Here is a 20,337-nt window from a genome sequence, read left to right as displayed (position 1 = left end):
CTATTGACATCCAGCTCCTTCTCTTCCTTCAGAGGCTCCGCATTGATCTTGCCCACCCCTTCCCTGGGCTACTGGGTCTCAGCCTCTCCTTGTTTCTGTCATTGCTTGTCTTACACTTTGTGGTTGGCTTAGTCCCCACCCCAGCCCACAGGCTGTGAGCCCATAAGGGCAGCTGTTGCCTTCCCCACTGCAATCCCAGCACCTAGTTCTCTGCCTGATGTGTGGTAGATGCTCACTAGATATTTACCAGATGAATGAATGCATTTAATTCTCATCGGAATCCACCAGAATGTACATGCTCAAATGAATGTTTATCATAATGGCTCATAACTCTACAGTCAGAAGAGACATTCCCAGGGTGGATGCTCATTTCTTTTCTCTGTCCCCTCCTCCTCTGTGGTCCCATTGTTGCTTCAGGCTCAGATCACAAATCCTGGGGAGGAAAGCTCTGGAGACCAGTGCTAGAAGATTAAAAACATATAATGATAAGGTGGCTCATGCCTGTAATCCCAGCACTTTGGGAAGACAAGGTGGGTGGATCACAAGGGTAGGAGTTCAAAACCAGCCTGGCCAACATGGTGAAACTCTGTCTCTACTAAAAACTATAAAAATTAGCTGGGCGCGGTGGCAGGCCCTTGTAATCCCAGCTGCTTGGGAGGCTGAGGCAGAAGAATCGCTTGAACCCAGGTGGCAGAGGTTGCAGTGAGCTGAGATTGTGTCAGTATACTCCAGCCTGGGCAACAGAGTGAGATTCCATCTCAAAAAAAAAAAAAAAAAAAAAAAAAAAAGGAATGAAATCAGGGATGGATGGAGCTCAGACGGCTGGGATCCAAGGAGGCAGAGCTGGAGGAAGCACTTAAGGCAGCAGACAGAGGCCTGAGATGCCAGGAGGCAACCCAGAACCCAGTGCCCGTGTGCACAGTGTGGGTATCTAGCTATGCACAACCACTGAGCATTGCTCCAGGTTAAACCATCAGAAGGAGGGGTTGCCTGTGTGTGTACACTATGGATAATGGGCCTCACGACATCCAGCACATTAGCTAGATAGCCTTTGAGATGCATAAAGGATGTGCCTGCACCATATTAATTTCACTCTTGCTAGAAATGCCTGGAAAATAATAGGCATTCAATAAGTCATTGTGGAATAAATAAATGAAGATTGAATTTTGAGGTCCTTGGTTTTTTTATTGAGGTCAATATGAGAATAAAGCATGTCTCTTCCGCTGCTATAAGGCTGGCCTTGATGATGGCGTCCATTGATGGAGAGGAAAGAGCACTTCAGATTTTAATCCCGACTCTACCACTTTACTAGCTGTGTGACCTTAGGCCAGTTACTTACCCTGTCAGTGTATCAGTTTTCTAACCGACACAATGTGGGCTAATTCAGAATGATTGAAAGACTTAGGTGAAATTGCACATGTCAAATGCCTAACATGGCCTCCAAGCACATTTGGACCCTCAACCCCTTGGCTTGTTAGAAAAGAGACCTAAGATGTGTTTGTCACAGAGCCACAGCCTGGGGCCTGTTGCAGGGCAAAGCTGAGGCTAATGGATGTGAGTATGGAGGGGTATTACGGTTTGCTCTAGCAAGTTCTGATATATCCCATTACTTCCTGGCATGAGATTATCAGGGATGGCGAGCTAAGGCTATGTAAACCCAATATGTGACAACAGAGACCGGAACGGCCCCTGTACTGGCAGGGGGTGCTCTTTGCTGAATCTGGCCAAGTAGAGAAAGTAAGTTTTGTAATACTTCTCTGTTGAAGTCACCTGGGAGGCAAACCATTTTTCAATCTGAAGTTTTGGAAGTATGCTTTATATGTATTGGTGACTCACAAGTTTGGCTGTAGAAGAGGAAGCTCTCCTTAGATGTTGCTAAGGAGTCCCTGTGGCTTTCACATTCAGCCTCTAATGGGTGATTCATCACACTTCAGCTTTCCACTGTGTTTTTCTAGCGCAACCCCACAACAGTCATCCAAATCTATTGTCTTTATAATGTCTCCTTTCCCTTACTTCTCAATGCCTGCCACGTGGTACCCTCCAGCAAGTCCCCCTCCATCAGTAAGCCATTCAAGTATCATCAAGGAAAGTTTTAACAGTTGTGCAGCCTAGCATGCCAGAGGCTGTCCATGAGGGACCACCAGTGATGGGTCCTTCTTGTCATGGGTCAATGGCTCAGCTCTCAAACTCCGTTTTAGAATCTGTTTTCTTGGACCACTCCTGGTAGGCTCTCTGGGATGCAGACTGTGTGTGAGAGAGGTCTGCACATAGGAATTTTATGGAGCAGTGTTCTCAGGATCAACATCTGTAGGGAAATGCTCAGGTCTGGGCAGAGAGAGAGGTTGAGCTGGGAGGCAGTTCAATGAAGGCTTCAGTCACTGCTCAAGGGAGTTCTGGAGCTGGGATGGCCTTTCCAAGTGGTTTGAAATGGAGAAATGGAGCTCAGGGATGAGTCTCTTTTTTTTTTTTTGGCAGTCTCACTATGTTGCCCAGGCTGAAGAGCAGTGGCAGGATCTTGGCTTATTGCAACCTCCATCTCCTGGGTTCAAGTGATTCTCCTGCCTCAGCCTTCTGAATAGCTGGGATTACAGGTGCCCACTACCACACCCAGCTAATTATTGTGTTTTTAGTACAGACAAGGTTTCACCATGTTGGCCAGGCTAGTCTTGAACTCCTGACTTGAAGCAATCTGTCCTTGACCCCGGCCTCCCCAAATGCTGGGATTACAGGTGTGAGCCACCACACCCACCTCAGGGCTGGGTCTTTAAACCTCCTTCCTGACCCACCATGGGATGTGCTTGTCTCCCGGGAAAGGGAACATGACCTTGGGTGAGACAGTCCTCTTTGGCTGGGAAGCAGCAGGCCTTTAAGGAAGGACTCAGCACACAGCTGTTAGAACGCTTCAGTCCTGCAGTGGGGTTTGGGTGGGGGGTGGGGAGGACCTAGGCAGTGCACTGTGTCAGGCATTCAACTCACTGTGCCAGTCACACACTAGAACCCAGGATTAGGACACACAGTTTATTTTTAAAACAAGAAAAACTTAAAAAAAAATGAAATGTGGAAAATAACACCAAGCTGGAAAAATCTTTTATTAGGGGTTTTGACACGGATTTCGAGTGAATAGAATGGATTTATTAATAAGAAGGTATATAACTAGAAGCTATATTTTCATTGTATTTTTAACACTCATTAATTAGCATATGTTTGCAGCAGGCCTGATGTACTTGAGATACTTAGGATTCCTTTGTCCTTCTGAGCTTGTCTGGAAGGTATGGGCATCATTGGCTTCTTAGTTTTCTTATCAGTAGAGAAGCAAAGAATCTATATCCATCTGATGGAGGCATTTGGCTACAGAATGAATGGCTCTAATCTTGCTGGTAAGAATGAATTGTTTACTATCTTCCTAGAGGTGCATAAAACTCTCACTCAGAAAGACACAAATTAGAATATCTTCATAAGTAATTTTCTTCAAGGGACTTGGAAAGCTAGAAAAAAATTAAGTTCTAGGTACAAGAACTCTTTTCTCATGCAAAGGATTGAACCGAATGTGAAGGACGATATAGAATTTACAATGCCATTATGGCAGAATCAACATGAATTGCAAAACCAAATTCTGAGACAATGTAACCACTAAAAAAAAAAAAAAAAAAAAAAAAAAAAAAAAATTGTAGCCAAAAAGTGTACAGAAGCAGGAAGTCTGAATGCCTCTTGAGCATTCAATATTCATAGTGCTACTGCTACAAAATTTAAGTTTTGACTAAAGAGAGATGAGCACCTCAAAACACACCATTGTGAGCTTGGTTCATTAAAGGAAACTACAAGCACAAAACTGTAGGTTTTTTTTCTATTTTGTAAACAACAAAAAGAACTGAACATCTAATTTTTGAAATTCTTCTGGCTTTTCTTTTTGACCTTTGGTATTTGTATGTATTGACAATCTATAAACCATTGCACAAAAACACCTTGAAGTGTCAGGCTTTAAAAATGAGTCTTCTTTTCTCTTTCTCCTGTGCAGCTTGGATTATCTTGGCCTTGTCAAAACACATTCTCTAGTTAGAGGGTGGAAATATTTCCCTCCTGGCTCCAAAGTATTGATTTTCTTCAACACTCAGCTCTGTCAGTCAGCCAGAAGGGGTGAAAGGTGAAAGTTCACCCAGCACTGCTTGGCTTTACCTTCCTATTAATGTCACGGCCTTTCCACATTTGATCAGTTTATGTGATCACTGATCATATAGAACTGTTATTGGCCCTATTTTCCCTATACGAATACATTTAAGTCATGAGATGTTAAAACATTTCCCGGGGCCCACAGTGGGCATTTGATAGGGCCAAAGATGCCTCAGACCACTCCTGTAATGTTCACCAAATTCTTGTAGAATATTATACTATTACATGATCATTGACTCAATTCAAGCTTTTCTGTGCTCTTATCTGAAATAATTAAGAGAAAAGAAGTACATAGGCTACATACACATAACACTCTATGAGCAATAAGGACCTATTTCATTAGTCTTGCTTTTTCTGAAAACCAATTATAGCCTTTACCTCAGGGATTAAAATTCAACTCCGAACTGAGTATGAAATGCAATGAATTTAATGATCTCAGCCCAGCTCCCGAGAGGCAGCCAACCCATGCCATCCAATCTGACAAGATACGATTTGGTGCCATTAACAGTCTATTTGGGAGCATGTGGGGTAGAGATAAAGCAACAGGCATGCAATGCCCTTGCCCAAACCACAGAGGGTGCCATTGAGTTTCTGGAGGGAGAGTTTCTCTCTGGTTGTCTCACTTCTGCTCTACTGTCCTCTGGGAATAAGTCACCTTTCCCAAGCCAGCTCTCCAGGAAAATGAATGATCAGAGGCAGCAGGGCGAGAGGAGCATACGGGTTTCAACTGAGAATGTTTAAGATGAGTGAACACCGGAAAAAGTAATAATGTGAGAAAAACAGTTTTCAATACAATTGTTTTATTTAACACACATATGTACACAGGAACATTCAGCGCACATATCATCTATTAAGTGGAATCATTAAGAAATGTCTACTGAGGCAGATATTTTAATTCACTCGCTGTACACAGGGAGTTCAATCATTACATTTTCATACAGGTGTCACGTCATGTCATCTTTTGCTTGTAAATTACCAATGAAACCACATATGTCTCTACATATACAAGGACAGGTCCAAATACAGTGCCAATGAAATCAATAAAACATTAAAGGTGTATGCTGGGATGACAATGCAGAGTTTACCTCAGTGCTGAGAAATCTAAGCTGGGATGAAGTTTGGGACTGTGGCTATTAAAATAGCCAAGAAGAGATTTATATTACAAGAATGCGGGTATTAGTTTAGCAGTTAGAGATGACCTAATCATCAAACAGCATCCACCCCAGGGTTTTGCAGCCATAGCTTTCCACTGGCCTTGGCTGTCCGAGCAGACACAATACGTGAGAGGCTGGCCCAACCCCTGGCCCACGGCTGTTGTCCCTCTGGGGCTCCTGACTTTGTCTTCAACCTTCGTGGCTGTGGGAGCCATCTGTGTGTTGCGGCGTGCTGCCTACCGCTCCCACACCTCTTTACTGATGCATAGAATATTTTGTCAAACAAACACAACGCTAGGGTATACATTTACCTCATCATTCCAAATAGAGATGTAGTCTACGATAAATTAATTTTCATTTAAGTTCATAAAGTAAACATATGTTGGGTCTAGAGAAGACTCTGGGCCCCCTGGAAGACAGAGAGAGCCTCTTACATTTCTCTATCTGTACCGGACACGACAGCACGTTCACCAAAGTCTACGCTGTACAGGTCTTTGTTTCTCCCTTGGAAACTAGATATATAATCTTTATAAATACAATGTACATGCATGTGCATAAACTCACGTTTGAAAGAACACTCAACTCTAAAACCAAGGAAGAGTATAGATTTGCCATCAATGGAAATAACATCATATCAATATGAAGGAGATGTTCTAGTGGTCTTAATTTCTTAATTTGTTCTTTAAAAATCTGTTTTGGTGAAATAACCAATGTTTGTTCCTAGACCTTCATCCTCCTTTTTTGTATATTAGATAAACTCTGACAACCTAAACTTTTAAGACTGAATCCTCCTATTATCATTTTGGTTCCTTTGTAAACTTCACGTATTTTCTCTCAATTTAACAAATAATTTTGTATTTTTGCATAACAAACGATTTTGCCCAGCTAACCACCAAATCAACAATTAGCCAACAAAAAAACCCCCCACACTATATACAGATCAAGGTTTGTTAGGAGCAATTCATAGAAAATATTCTATAAATTTTTTTCATTATGAGCTACAACCAGCACAATTAGACATAAGAAGAAAGTGATCTAGTTAAAGCTTACTTAGAAGTAAAATGAACACGCTCATTGCAATGTTTGCTCAAACAAATTAACTGAGAGCCCACACATTTTTATTCACACTCCTGAACATTTGTGCCATAGTTATGACTTTTCCAGAATACTTGTTTAAAAGGATTACCTTATTAGCTTTCCTTTAGTCGATCAGTAGTAGTTTGAAGACCGAGTTATAATAATTTCGTAACTTATACATGCCACACCACACATACAGGAAGTAGGAAGTAAAGGATTGTAAGGTTTCTGGGGGAAAGGGGTAAGCTCTTTCTTCAACAGGATCTGTAGCAGTAGATAGGAGAGTCTTCATTTTAGGTACACGCTATGCTTCTGAACTTGGCTCTTTATCACCAAAGTCCCTTCGAGAGGTTACAGTGACTGGATAATTACATTAAATAGATCATAAGGAGTAATCATTTTTATTTTAAACTACTAAATACACTACCAATTAAGCAAGAGATGAGCACTTTGGAAGGCTGAGTGTCTGGAAAACTATTTTCTGCAAGGAAAACATTTTTGTGTGTGTATCTTTTCTCATGAATCTCAAATCGGTTAGCTGTTGATAAAGAAGGTAGTAGCTAATCCCTAGGAAACTGGATTGAGTAATTTCCTAGCAATCACCAGAAGAAAAGAACATGTAAACACAGAATCTTTTTGGTAAACAATATTTTAGGAAATTCAAAGGGCCATAATTTCCACCACGAAGACTGCCACATGACCTCAACACCCAGTGTCAGAACGGCCAGATTCAAGCAGCACTTCAGAGATGGGGTTGAGATGGCTAAAAATGCTGATCTGGGCTGGGAGTGCAATCACAGTGTTTATTGATTTTTGTGCTTCTGTTGCACCAGGCAACAAGAGCGTTCCCAGGAACCGCAGGCTTTCCCCTCCCATCTCTGGTAAGGAAAAACTACCTGGCGACAGGATGGCCACATCCTGCAGAGTGTGTGTGTGTGTGTGCCTCTGAATAGATAGACGGCCCAAGCGGGGTCTGCCCCCGAGAAGCATGCACAAGTGACAAGACCCGGCCACGTCCCTGGACGGCACTGGGGTGGGCAGGCCCCGGGGAACAATCTGGTGTGAGGAGGAAGGACAGGGCAACATTGGCTTAGAGAATTGAGAGAACTAAAACACAGTCACAGCGGCAGGCAGCAGCGTTAGACCATGAAGCGGTGCTCCTTCCCGTCATGAGCCATGAGGATGACGTTGCGATTCGAAGTCCAGATGAGCCGGGCCAGCTTGAGGGCATTGTGGGAGCCGGGGGACGCGGGCTGCACAGGGGGCACCTGGTAGGTTTTAATGCAGCGCAGCTGAGGTGCCGAGTTCAGCATGCCAATGCTTCCCAGCAGTGACGTGTTCATCTAGAGGGACAGGAGAGCACATGTGTCACTTGAAGAGCCCTCTCCGTTTCCCTATCACAGAGAGCGGGTCGATCTCTTCTTGCCACTTTCTCCTCCATCATGGCTATTCTCCTTCACCTGAGCTTGTTCTTAACCTCTCAAAGGTTCCTTGTGGTATGCCTGGAAGGATTCTGATGCTGTTACAGTAAATGCAGAAATCTAGAGGAATTTTATGGCGGCAGAATCTGACAACGGGAGAGTCCATGGAGGTTTAGGAAGAGAGCTAAATTATAGCTCTCAATAAAATGGTTCATTTAGACAACACAGGTATTTGGAAATTGTGGGTATTTAAAACTGCAGACCTTTATGTTCTTTACAACAATGCTAACTGCATTCCCTGAAGGAGTCAACGAAGACCAAACTTTGGGATTTGTAATTAGTTCAAGAAAACGAAGCAAAGTTAAGCAGTAGATAGAGTGACAGTTTACTGGATCAAACAAAGCTCAAAACTCCTCCCACCCCCATTTCCCACCTACTAATACCTTCACTCCTCACTTGCTTTTTAAAAACTTGCTCTCTGGAAAGCTCTGGCTTATTATAAAGTGCAGAACAAGAATCAATTTCATCTCAACACTATGTCTGTGCCTCACTGTTTTGCTATCATACGAAGGAGAGTCGCTCTTAATAGTTTATTGACAATAGCTTTTTATCAATTGATGATTTCTGCTTTTTGGCAGTTTTTCTGGATTTGATTTAAATTTTAGGTTTTCTTAATCCATTCATATAAACGGAAAATAACATGGAAATTATGAATCATGAACAACAATGTATTCAGATTGAAGTACTAAATATTGAATGGCAGTTGCCTAAGTGAACTGTTTCCTAAGCAACTGAGTCTGAAGATTTCTGTAGATTCTAAATATCACTTAAAATGTTTTTAATAGCATCATTTGTGCTATTATAAAAATCACATGGAAAGAATACCGAGAATCAGGAAAGAAGCCTCAGAAATAATATTTTTTCTTTGCATTAATTTTCATTTCCAATGCCTCTCTCCAGTATAATGTCCACCTCAATGTGTAAGATTCTAGAGATTTGCATGAAGCATGCAGATTATGATCCAACATCTACAAATGGTTGATCCATGGAACCCTGGCAAATCCTAGGACATTTAAGATGTGTTATCACTGGTATCATCCCCTGCATGTGGATCAGTGCAAAACACAAGCCATTCCTTTTTCTAGCCCTTCTCAGCAGCAGGATGGTGTCAGAGGGTGTAAATCATGGCATCTCTAGCTGAGTGCGTGCAGGCTCCACTGACATTTTCACAATTTAAATCATCTTGAGTAATAACCCTTTTAAGATGACTAATGTTACTGATTTTCCTGCATTAATAATAGTGCCGAACACAACACAGAGGTGAAAAAAATCACTAGTGTACGAGGTCACATTTTAAAACCAAATGTATGGTTATTGTTAACTCTTTCTGCTAAAGTTCGGTTCCCGTTTTCAGCCAGGCGGTTCCTTACTGTCACCCTTTTAGAAGCTTGTTTCTCTGCTTCCCTCTCTCCTTTTTCCCAAAACTTCACAAAAGATAAAAATCAAGGCTGTATTGCTTTCTTGGGTGCTTCCAGATAGTTAAAATACAAATAATGACGGTGAGCTTGCTTTGATAGTTTTCACTTACACAAAAAGCAACAGCACACAGTAATTTAGTCTTCTCAAAGAAAAGATCCGAATGATCCAGAAGATTGCTGGTTAACATTAACTGGCATCAACAGGCATCGTGTTTTAGAAAAAAATCTAATTTCTCAGTTGATAAATAACTACAAGGTATTTTTCATTCTTTATAGATTTTCTATGAATATATGTGCAAAGCTTGACTTCTGCTGGTAACTCAAAATGCAAGGGGCATACAATGCTCAGACACTTCCTTATTTTTAATTCCTCTCTTCAAATTTAGCCACAAACAAAAAATGAGTTAAGAGCTAAACATGAAAAGGGAGAGAATATCTCATGGGAATGCTATAAAGATTTTAGAAAAGGCCAGTACAACTGCATTCCTCTTACAACTGAGCCGTCCCTACTTTGAAAAATGCCTTTGGTTGGGTCAGATAGCCTTCCTGCCTCAGAAGAGCGATATGTGAAATAAGGGACACAACTATTATAGGTGCACACAGTTGAAATCGTAAAGACCCCCATGTTCGCTAAAATTCAATGCTCATGATCATCCTTTCCCTGTGACCTCTTCAAATTCGGCATGAATCTTAAGCTTTATAGTAAGTGTATTAATTTTTCCAATAAATCAGGCAAATAACTCTCTTTGAAACAACTATTTTGTTATTCAATATTAATGCTTTTTGGCCAGCAAATGGCTACAAATGATGCTCAAGTGAGGACATCCTGAGTCTTGAATGAATGCAACCTATGTGGAATTATGAGATTTGGTAACATTCACTTTTTCTTGATTACAAAGATAGCAACTACTCACTGTGGAAAATTCAAATAATAAAAGTACAAAAAAAGAAGGCAAAAATCCCCTGAAATCTCATTTCCCAAAGATAGTCACTATTAAACTTTTGGTAAACAACCTTCCAGACCTCCACATATACATAAAGATGAAGAGGAGTAGATTTAAAAATTTTATATAAACAAGCTTATATTAAAATGTAGTTTCATAATTTGCTTTTTGTGTTCAATAAAATGTTGAGGGCAATTTTCTCTTGTTAATGACTACAGATTTACATTATTCCTTTTAAATGGCTGAATAGTTATCTACTATATAATGAAGTAAATAAAAACAAATGAAAACCGTATCTACCTAATTTATTATTAGTATTTCTGAAAGAGGATAGTTGTTGGATGGTGGTGGTAAGATTTAGGTGAGAGAATTGTGACTGTATTTCATTACCAAACTTCTCCTCTTGATCAAATACCAATGGATACAGAGAAGTGAAATATTCACATTGTAGAAACATGGGGTTAGAAAATCAAAGGACTTGATTGCCAAATTACATCATTCGTAGATGAGAATGTCGTTTCACTCAAATGCAACTTTGGCTTTTTTCTCTCCTTCAAAAACAAATGCTTCACAAAACTGGTTCTGTGAAGATTGTTTTATGAACACACAACACACACAGATATAATTCATCACAACAGGAAATGTTTTAATGCTATTCTCAATGTAAGTAATGCTGCACACAGATCTTACTAAGTCACTTGAGTAATTATCCAACCAATATTTCTCATTAACACTCATTTCTCAGCAAAGATTTTAATAGCTGATAGCTTTAGTAAGGTTCTGTATTAGTAAGACTTCATTAAGTTTTCAAAATATATTATAGTACATTTACTGGAATAACATAAAAGTACTCTCCTACATCATTACAAGAAAACAATATGTATCTAAATAAATCAGCAAAGCCCATTTGGGGAAAGCAGCAGTAGATCTAATACTGTTTTTGGACTCTCTTTAATTCAAATAAGACAATGACACTTCTGGAAGAGATTTCATCGTATTTTCCTGAGAAAGTTGAAATAACCTGTTTTTATATCTTTCCTTAAAATTTCAAGACTGAGTTGGGTATAACCTAAACATTAAGAAATGGGCTGCATTTTAAATTCTGCCATTGGTTTTAGAGGCAAAAATGACCTGGGTGCTGCCTGGGCTGCTTTGACTCTGGCATGTGCAGATAATATGAAGCAGCCTTTGGAATAGGTGAGCTTATGGACTAAGAAATGTGCTGCAGCCCCACTGAGTGCAAAGCCACATGTCCAGGCACACATGTTATAGCCTAAGGAATGTGCTACAGCCCCACTGTGTGCAAAGCCACGCATCCAGGCACACAGATGTGAGTGTGCTTGGCAAAGCCCAGGGTCAACAGCAGAAGCCTTCAGAGAGGGGCTGGAAGACGAAAAGATGTTATCTCAAAAGGAAGCAGCCGTCTATTAAATGAGCTTGGTCTCTAGGTGAAAAGCATGTGACCCATAATCCCATTAATGACCTGGACAGTAATTTTGATATAAATAGAAAAATATTCAAGGAAGGGATGAGCATATCCAAATAAAACCTTGAAGATCTAAGGGGAAAAAGATAATTTACCATTTAGAAAATTCCATTTAAAATATTCCAGAAAATACTGGAGAAAGTTTCAAATCTGGCTACTATCTGAGGTATTCCTTATATAATAAATTGTTTTCTTAGCAGAAAGAAAGCTGGAAAAGAGAGATGTTTTGTTTGTTTATTCCAAAGAAGAAACCCTTGAGAAACACAGGTGCAGCAAACAGGACCCATGACTTACTGATCTCTGCGTCTCTAATGCACAGGCCAGTACCCACCACTCGGTTACAATAAATGTGGAATGAGTGGAGCTTTATATAAATATTCCTCTGAGATCCCAAGAGAACAGGAAAAAAAAGAAAATTTTTATCAAAGTACAGCTGACATAACAGAGGCCATGGAGTTAGACGTGAGTGGAGTGCGGGGGTGGGGGGTGAACAACAATCAGTAGGTAAACTCCTTAAAGAACCGCTGCTGCAGAAGCCCAGTTTATGGACACCTAACAGAATCACTGTGGAATTTCAGGAGTGGTAAACACCAGTGCTGTGGTTACTCACGAAGAAAATGAGGGCTGGGTGTGATCTCTGATAAAGAGCTTAATATGAGTGAATTAAGATGCTGGAGATATATTCTGGAGGAAAGGCTAATGAGAAAATAAACTGGAAAACTAAATTAGATAAAAGAAGAAGTCTGTGACAGAGTTTGAAGTTGTCATGCTTTAATAGCATGTTGTTAATTAAGTAATTTATTGTATCCGTTTTACATTTTATTACCTATTGATTTTTTTCAACTATCACCCAAATGTGCTGAAGCCTTGTTTAAACTTTTGTTTTGTTTTATCTTTCAAAGCAATCAACTGAATCTCATAAAACATAATGGCATCCCAAGAAAATAAAGTAACAACAAAATTTTAAATTAACTTTTTTGGGGGTGTTGGTAATGTTTAACTTTTTGATAATTATCAGGACTAAAAGAATAAAGTAATTAAAAAGAAGATGGGATAGCAATTAAGCAGTGAGGATAAAACACATTCTATTGCCAAAACTAGTGGCTCAAAATTAATATTCATTTTATTCAGAATTAAACATAGGCATTCTCATGAACTGCTTACCAACGACGATTTGAGTTCTTACGAAATGTTTTGAATAGTTTGAGAATTATGAGTATTATGTGAGAAATTCAGAATGCAAAGGAAAATGAGATAATCACAAAAGGGACAAGAGGTGTACACGAGGAAAACACCTTATTGCCCTATGCCCTACACAATGCTAGAGTCACAGACCCAGGGACCTTGTGTGAAGGCCTCGTGTAAATGAATGGCTGGAGACAGTGAGGCTTCTGCCGGATTCCTCTTGGGCCAGGCCCTCAATCACGTCCGCCCTTGCTCACGGCTACTCGTGCATCTGCACCCTCTTCTTAACCATCCACGCCTCCTGACGCACTGTGAACATCCAGCTCTTCCTATACATCACTCAAGCCTCAGCTTAGGTGTCACTTCCTCCGGAAAGTCTTCCTACAAACTTACTGTCAGGCTCCCCTTGCACCATAATTGCTTATTTATGTATGTCTACTCCAGACTGCAAGCTCCATGAGGGCAGAAGCCCCTCTTCCCAGACTGCTAATTGTATTCTCAGCACCCTGAATGCTAGTGCCTGGCATATCATCAGCAATCAATACAGACTGGATGTCTGCTGAAAAGAGGGAGGGAGGGCAGGAAGGAGGGCCAGCAGGTAGGCTCAGCAGGAAGGCTTACTACCAAAGGCATATCATGCAGTATACACTTTAAGACCCTGGAGCAGCTACCCTTACCTGCCAAAAAGAAATGTGGCTGTCGGTGTTTGAGTAGGTGGCGAGATATCGTCCATCAGGAGCAAAAGCCACTGCAGTGATTGGTCCCTTGTGTCCATGGATTGTCTAAAATAAAATTCAGACATCATTAATGGTAAGCATTCCGCAGGACAATTACAAATACACACACAAATGCATTCAATGTTGAATAAGTTGCATCTGGGGTATCAGATGCTGTTATCTTCTTTGTTTATAAAATTCAGCTTAGAAAAATAAGCAAAGCAACCGACGTTCTCTTGTTGAGGGAACTCTCCAAGGACTCCAGTCTTATTCTGAGGTGTCCACCTATCTCCTAGTTGGAAGGGCAGCATGAGCTCAATGAAAAAGCATATATTAATGGGCAAACCGATGTGCTAATTCATTTATGTCCATCACAGGGGAGAATTTTACAGTTAAAAAGTTAAGAAACGGATACCAAAAGTATCCAGGAACCTTGCTCATCTGAAATAAAAAACAACCAAAGCTGTATTATAAAAATCCTTGTTGTGGAAGGAGTTAAAGACTATAATTCCATCTTCTTAATAATCATGCTTTATGCCTCATTTTCCACCAATAACATTGTGTTTAAACGCATATAGCTGCAATTAGTAAATATACATCCACACCCATGTGGGAGGTTTGGGCACACATATAAATCAAATACCATTAAAAACAAGTTAACAGGGATAGTTTTGAACTTCTGCCAAATAGCTATCATTGATTTAACCGTGAATAATAAAAAGGAAGTTGTATTTTAGACTAGGTCTTTGAGAAAAGGTCCTCTCTAATAAAAACAATACTCAAGCCTGATGATATTAATAATTACAGAAGAGACAGGATACTAAGCAAATTAGCATAATATTGTATTAATCTCCCTGCACTCAACTATTAAAAACCATCCCTCTGCCACATTAACCAATATTCAATCTGGCTTACAAGCTGTAGGTCTGTCTCCTTCCTTTGTCTAGAAAGGAATCAGAAATGTGTGCCCTTAAAGACAATTCAGGACAGGTTGGCTTCTGGCTGTCATTTTTGATAAGGAATTGTGAACCCTGAATCTCAGAGGGAGCATCAGGCTTGTTATGTGATTCGGCTCATATATACTGTACATTTCGGACAACTTTTTTCATAATACATATTTGAATGCCTAAGATGAGGAAGAAGACAGAAAACAGATCTAGGGACATAAGCACATTCCTCACTGCCTTTGCATTCTGTCCTGTCTTATTATTAGCCTGCCAAGGGACTGTGGTGTCCCAAATAACATTTGTTTTCTAACACTCAGAAAAGAGTTACATTGGTACGGAACTGGGCTTTGAGCAGGGAGAGAGCACTGATGTGAGCCAGACTTCCTGGGTCTGCATGTGAGCTCCCCTAGGTACTAACTGTGGAACCTAAGGCCACGGGATTTAAGGCACTTAACACCTCAGAGTACTCATGTTTCTAAAGTAGGAACAATGATGATGATAATGTCTAGCTCAAAGAGCTTTGCAAAGCTTAAATGAGGTAATACATAGCGTTCTGCACAATGCATGGCACATAATAATTCAATACTTTTAATGTTTTTCTTACTCCTGTTTTAGAGATGACCAGACACATATAAACAGTCATATAACTCAACCACTTGAGTATATCATTCAATGAACCCCTCTCCAAAACGACGCCTTAATCACATATCTCAGCATCAACATCACATAGTATAGCAGGTTGCCTACAAACATGGGCTTCAGACTGTGGCATGTGATTAAACAGATGTGATTACTCATGATGCTGGCCCATAAATACACTAATTTAAGAAATGGATTGCACTTGTTGAATAATTATCACAAGAAACCAGCTTAACATCAACTATTCTGGAATGAGAATTATTCAGGCAGGAAAAAAGCTTTTAACCAATTAAATCGGAAAAACTGGTCATTCCCACTTACTAGGTCAGTTTAATGAGCTTGTTGGGAAAGCATTTTTAAAATCGAGGTTCAGTTCTGCTAAAAGTCTGGAATTCTGCTGGGCCAATCTGAAGCCATTTTATGGCTAATATACTAGAACAGTAAGGCCCTGACTTATAACAGAGGTTGCAAACTCAAAACCCTTAAGCCGAAATCAGATCATAAATGTGTTTGGTTTGGCCTGCAAAAATGCAAAAAACAAATTTTTTTTGAGCCCATATTTCTAATTCATCAGAACTTATGTAAAATCAAGACTTCCAGCCTCTCCTGAAAAAACTGGAGGATGGGGCAATAGTGGGCTTTTGTTCACACGTGGCAGCATCAGCCAGGGCGAGTCGCGGTGAGCACTTCAGCCTGGGCACGAGCTCCTCCCTTCACCAGTCCAGGACTGACACAAAAGACGACTGTGTACCAGGCTGCCCAGCTCACTTATTTCCTGCCTGGTCCCTCCTGGCATTGAGTGCAACCTTTCTATTACAAATATTTGATTCAAAATCCAAAGCTTCTTCCATGCTCTGGGATCCTAATATCCTCTAAATCTGTGAGTAGACTAAAAGTTCTTCTAAGAAAAACTGACCCTTCTTGAAAGCCCCCAAAACCCAACTCTAGGTATAAGTGGATTGATCCTCCTCCTGGATATTGGGCCCCTCAATTTCAAAACAGAATGCCAAGCCTGCCTCCTTCAGCTTAGCATCCTTCCTTAATCAGCAACCAGAAGATTGCTTCAGTAATTTAGAGAACACAGCAGTGAGCAGGGTATAGCAAGCAGGTCCAAAGGATGTTACAACCCAATGGACACATTCATAGCCCTTTCTTTGAGGCTAGGAAGTTAGCCTTTTGTAAAAGTAACAAAACAGACTCACTGGGACCATATTTGCTTCTTCAGAACAGTCTTCTCTAAATATTTCATTTTTTTGTCTTCATTTGGCTAGTATTTAAAACATCATGTGAAGAGTATGTCTATGTCAGCTGAAGACACTGTTCATTGAAATGTCTCTCACAGAAGATCTTGGGAAGTAAGTTCAGACTGTTATTTTCTGTTGGGAAAACGTTTGTTTTTCCAGATGAATATGTTTTCTTTTATCATGTAACAATAATTACATAACCTAACACTGGCTTGCTTTACTGCCAGGAAGCTCAGTACTAAATTTATGCTCAGTCTATACATCGAGTAATAAATGCTTCCTCCTTCTAACTTTATTCCTCATTGTTCTGTTTTCATTTGTTGTTGAAGTCCTGTCATATACGGAGTTCAACTTTCTTTAAAGTCTTCTTTCGACAAAAGGGGACTACATCTTGGATCAGATCACACACACATACACACACACACACACACACACACCCACACCCCCACACACACACACCCCATAATGCTTTGGACAAAGGGAGACTCCATCTTGGATCAGAACATATCACACACACACACACACACACACACACACACACACACACACACACCATGATGCTGCTAGGTACCCCATGGGGCTACCTTTTTAAAGCAACCTAAAGAAAAACCACAGAGTGCTGACTGCAGCTGACAGACAGACCTGCTCTCTCGTAAGAGCAAGTACCGATCCAACAGTGCAGGGAAATTTGCTGTTGTAAATGGCTTGGTACATCTGGTGAGTTCATTACAATCTCAGCCTGAGAGGTGCTTCAGCCCTCACTGTAATGGAAATGTTGCCATTGTCTTCCGTTCAGACTCTCTGAACTTGTAAGACCCGTGCAGGCACCTCCTGAACTGATTTTAACCTCTACTCTAGCATTAGAGATGCAACTGTGTGGACCACAGAAAACAACTTGTAAGTCCTTTGTGATGGAGCGGATTGGATGGTTTGGGTCTCAAATGCTGGACCCTGAAGAAGATTTTCCAAAACCAGCAGGTTTCAACGTAAAAAGAGGTTTGGTAGACTTTTTATAAGCAAATGAGTATCATGCCTTGTTATGTTTTTAGTCAAATAAATTGCTGTCTTGAAAAGACAGAAAAGAAATATAAAGAAATTAATCAAATTCAGGAAGTGCTATGAACAATTACAAAAATTCAAGCAATTATCCCTAGCAGGAGATAGAGTGTTGAACTGTTAAACACCCCCACCTCGTCTTCTCATTAAAGAAAAGGTACTGATAAGTAGAATAATGAACAATACTTAATGTGCCCAACAGTTTTAAACATACATGTTCAATGCGTCTGCAAAGAAATATTAACCCAGTTATACAGAGAAGGAAACAGAAATGAGAATTTCTAAAATGATATGGTCAGCATCAACAGAAGCCATGACTTTCTAGAATATTCTCTTTAAAACTGCTCTTCACATGGTCTGTCAGCTTCCAAATGACAAGTTCGGGACTTGAAACCAACCCACTTTGAGGCTGAATAAAATTAAAGAGAACATCTTATATTTATTTGCAGGTCTCATTTTTTCTTTAAAGAGGAACACAAAATCCTACCTAAACAAACCATTTTCTTAACTTTAACACAAATTATGAAAACAAGATTTCCAAAAGTAGGTAAAATTCCCCTATCATACATACATACATCATGCACAGGGAAAAGATTTGTCCCATGTATTTTATATAACATTTACTAACAAACTGCAAAAATGCCGGAACGTGAACTAAACCTTGACAGCCCCCAAGGTCTTGGGGGCCGAGAGGGAAGTAGCTGACATGGTTGTGGGCTTCTTGGGAAGCAGTGTGGCTGACTTTAGATTAAGTCAGGCAGCTGCAATTTGAGGGGTGCTTGAAAGGTCTGCTGAGCCCAAAGATGTCCTCCCCAGTTGGCTGCACATGGCCTCTGAAATCTTGAAAAACACAATCATGCCTTCACCCGAAGCATTTTCCCTAGAATGTGCTCTGGCAGAGGGCAAATGGGACAGGCTTGTTTTCATGGCAGATGCCCTGACTTCGGGGTGAGCCTGAATGAAGTGTCTGTGTGTGTATGGAGGCAGGAAACAGGTGAGACAGGTCAGAAATTCAGGCAGTCAGTGCCTCAGAAGTGAGGAAGAACTCTGAAAAGGAGAGGCAACACCAAAGACCTGCAAATACCCACATCTTCCCAGTGAGGCTCCCACTCAATGATACTTGACAATGCCAAGTGAAGTGCAGCGTGTGTTTGTAGCACTGATTGTACGTTTGGTATCTCTCACATATTGATAGCAGCTGAAGTCAGAAAATGGGCAGCTAAGGAGGGTGAACCAGGGCCTGATTTGCATGCCTTTCTGACATCCCAATACAGGAGGCCGGAGATTTCATGGCTGGCAGGAGGGGAGGTAACTGCTCAAGGCAGGGAGAAGACAAAGACATCGCTCTGACTGACAGCTCTGTTAGGCAAGGGAAAGGCTCATCAGAAAAGAGCATTTCAAAAGAGTTCAAAAGTTAAGAATTAATTATGTTCAAGGAAAAAAAATTCCCCCTTCTTTTCTCCCAAGCAATCACTTTATGAAAATTTTATTAGATATTTAGGGTTCATCTGCTCAAGGAAACAAATTATAGATTCAACAAATAATTTAGGCAGATAATAACACCATTAAAAAATAGATAAGCTCATCTATGGCCGATTAGAAGGCTCAAGTCCAATTTAATTATCACGATGAACTAAGCCTTCTCAAGTCTTTTTGTGCATAGATTCTTAAGAGCACATGATGTTGCCAAGAACACTAAAAGGTCACCCATTCTGTTGTGTGTGTGGAAAGAGCTATGGTGAAGCAGGTCAGACAGATGAAAATCTATTCTGTTTTCAAACATCTCCAGAGAAAGATTCCCAAATCGCCCCTGAGGACCCTTTTCAGTGTTTAACAATGTGTGCTGTCAGGAAATTTTTCCCAATATCAAATCTAAATCCAAAAGACTGCAGTTGAAGCTTGCTTCCTCTCCTCCTGGCCTCAGTAGGGATGGAGAACAGCTGGTGGCGAATCTTAGGGTGACAGCCTTTTAAAGGGTTGAGGGACTGTTGTGGCAACTTGCCCCCTCTTTTACCTATTGTTTTCAAGGTTAAAAAAAAAATCCCAGTGACTATGACCTTTCCTTTCAGGTCTCATTTCTCAGCTTTTTAATAATTTCAATGGCTTTTCCTTTTTTAAAATCTAAGCTTTCCAATCCAGACATCTTAGAGTTGGATGGTATCTTAGAGGTCACCTTATTCAACTACATCTCAAGATGTGGAATTTCTTTTTTTCTTTTCTTTTTTTTTTTTTTTTGAGACGGAGTCTTACTCTGTCATTCAGGCTGGAGTGCGGTGTCAATGGCTCAATCTTGGCTCACTGCAACCTCTGCCTCCCAGGTTCAAGCAATTCTGCCTCAGCCTCCCAAGTAGCTAGGATTACAGGTGCATGCCACCATGCCCAGCTAACTTTTGTATTTCTATTGGAGACAGGGTTTCCCCATGTTGGCCAGTTTGGTCTCGAACTCCAGACCCCAAGTGATCCACCTGCCTCAGCCTCCCAAAGTGCTGGGATTATAGTCGTGAGCCACTGTGCCAGGCCAAGACGTGGAATTTCAAACCAGACTGAGTACTGAAATTAGGAGACTGGATGTCATTACAGTTTCTCATAACACTAAGTAGAATGGCCAGCATATGCTTATTTTATAAGAAAATAGCAATTGTGGCTGATGATCACCATTAAAGAATAACTGACTAGAACTCTTTGAAAAGAAAAAGCTTGTATGGTTATTGGCATGCAGATGGCTGACATTTGAAGTGCCCTCAAGTTAACGTTAGGAGAGTGAGATGTGCACACCTGAGCCAATGGACAGAGTCTTGGGGGTGCAGAAACATTGCGAGAAGC

At 40.6% G+C, this 20,337-nt stretch overlaps 1 protein-coding gene across 1 annotated transcript in view; it reads right to left on the bottom strand.

Moving 5' to 3' along the window:
- Positions 1-4,950: 4,950 nt before the first annotated feature.
- The window catches only part of LOC108304548 (WD repeat-containing protein 7), a 202,552-nt gene continuing 187,165 nt past the window's right edge, over positions 4,951-20,337 (bottom strand). The window contains exons 8-9 of the mRNA XM_017528784.2: positions 13,590-13,694; positions 4,951-7,741 (exon numbers count right to left, since the gene is read on the bottom strand). Of these exons, the coding sequence (XP_017384273.1) occupies positions 7,538-7,741; positions 13,590-13,694 (309 nt within the window). The 3' untranslated portion in view covers positions 4,951-7,537. The remainder of the gene's footprint in view (positions 7,742-13,589; positions 13,695-20,337) is intronic.

The sequence above is a fragment of the Cebus imitator genome, unplaced genomic scaffold (genome assembly GCF_001604975.1).
Source record: "Cebus imitator isolate Cc_AM_T3 unplaced genomic scaffold, Cebus_imitator-1.0 Scaffold55, whole genome shotgun sequence".
Classification (NCBI taxonomy): Eukaryota; Metazoa; Chordata; class Mammalia; order Primates; family Cebidae; genus Cebus; species Cebus imitator.
The sequence above is the reverse complement of the archived record's forward strand: the minus strand, read 5'-3'. Positions and strand labels throughout refer to the sequence as shown.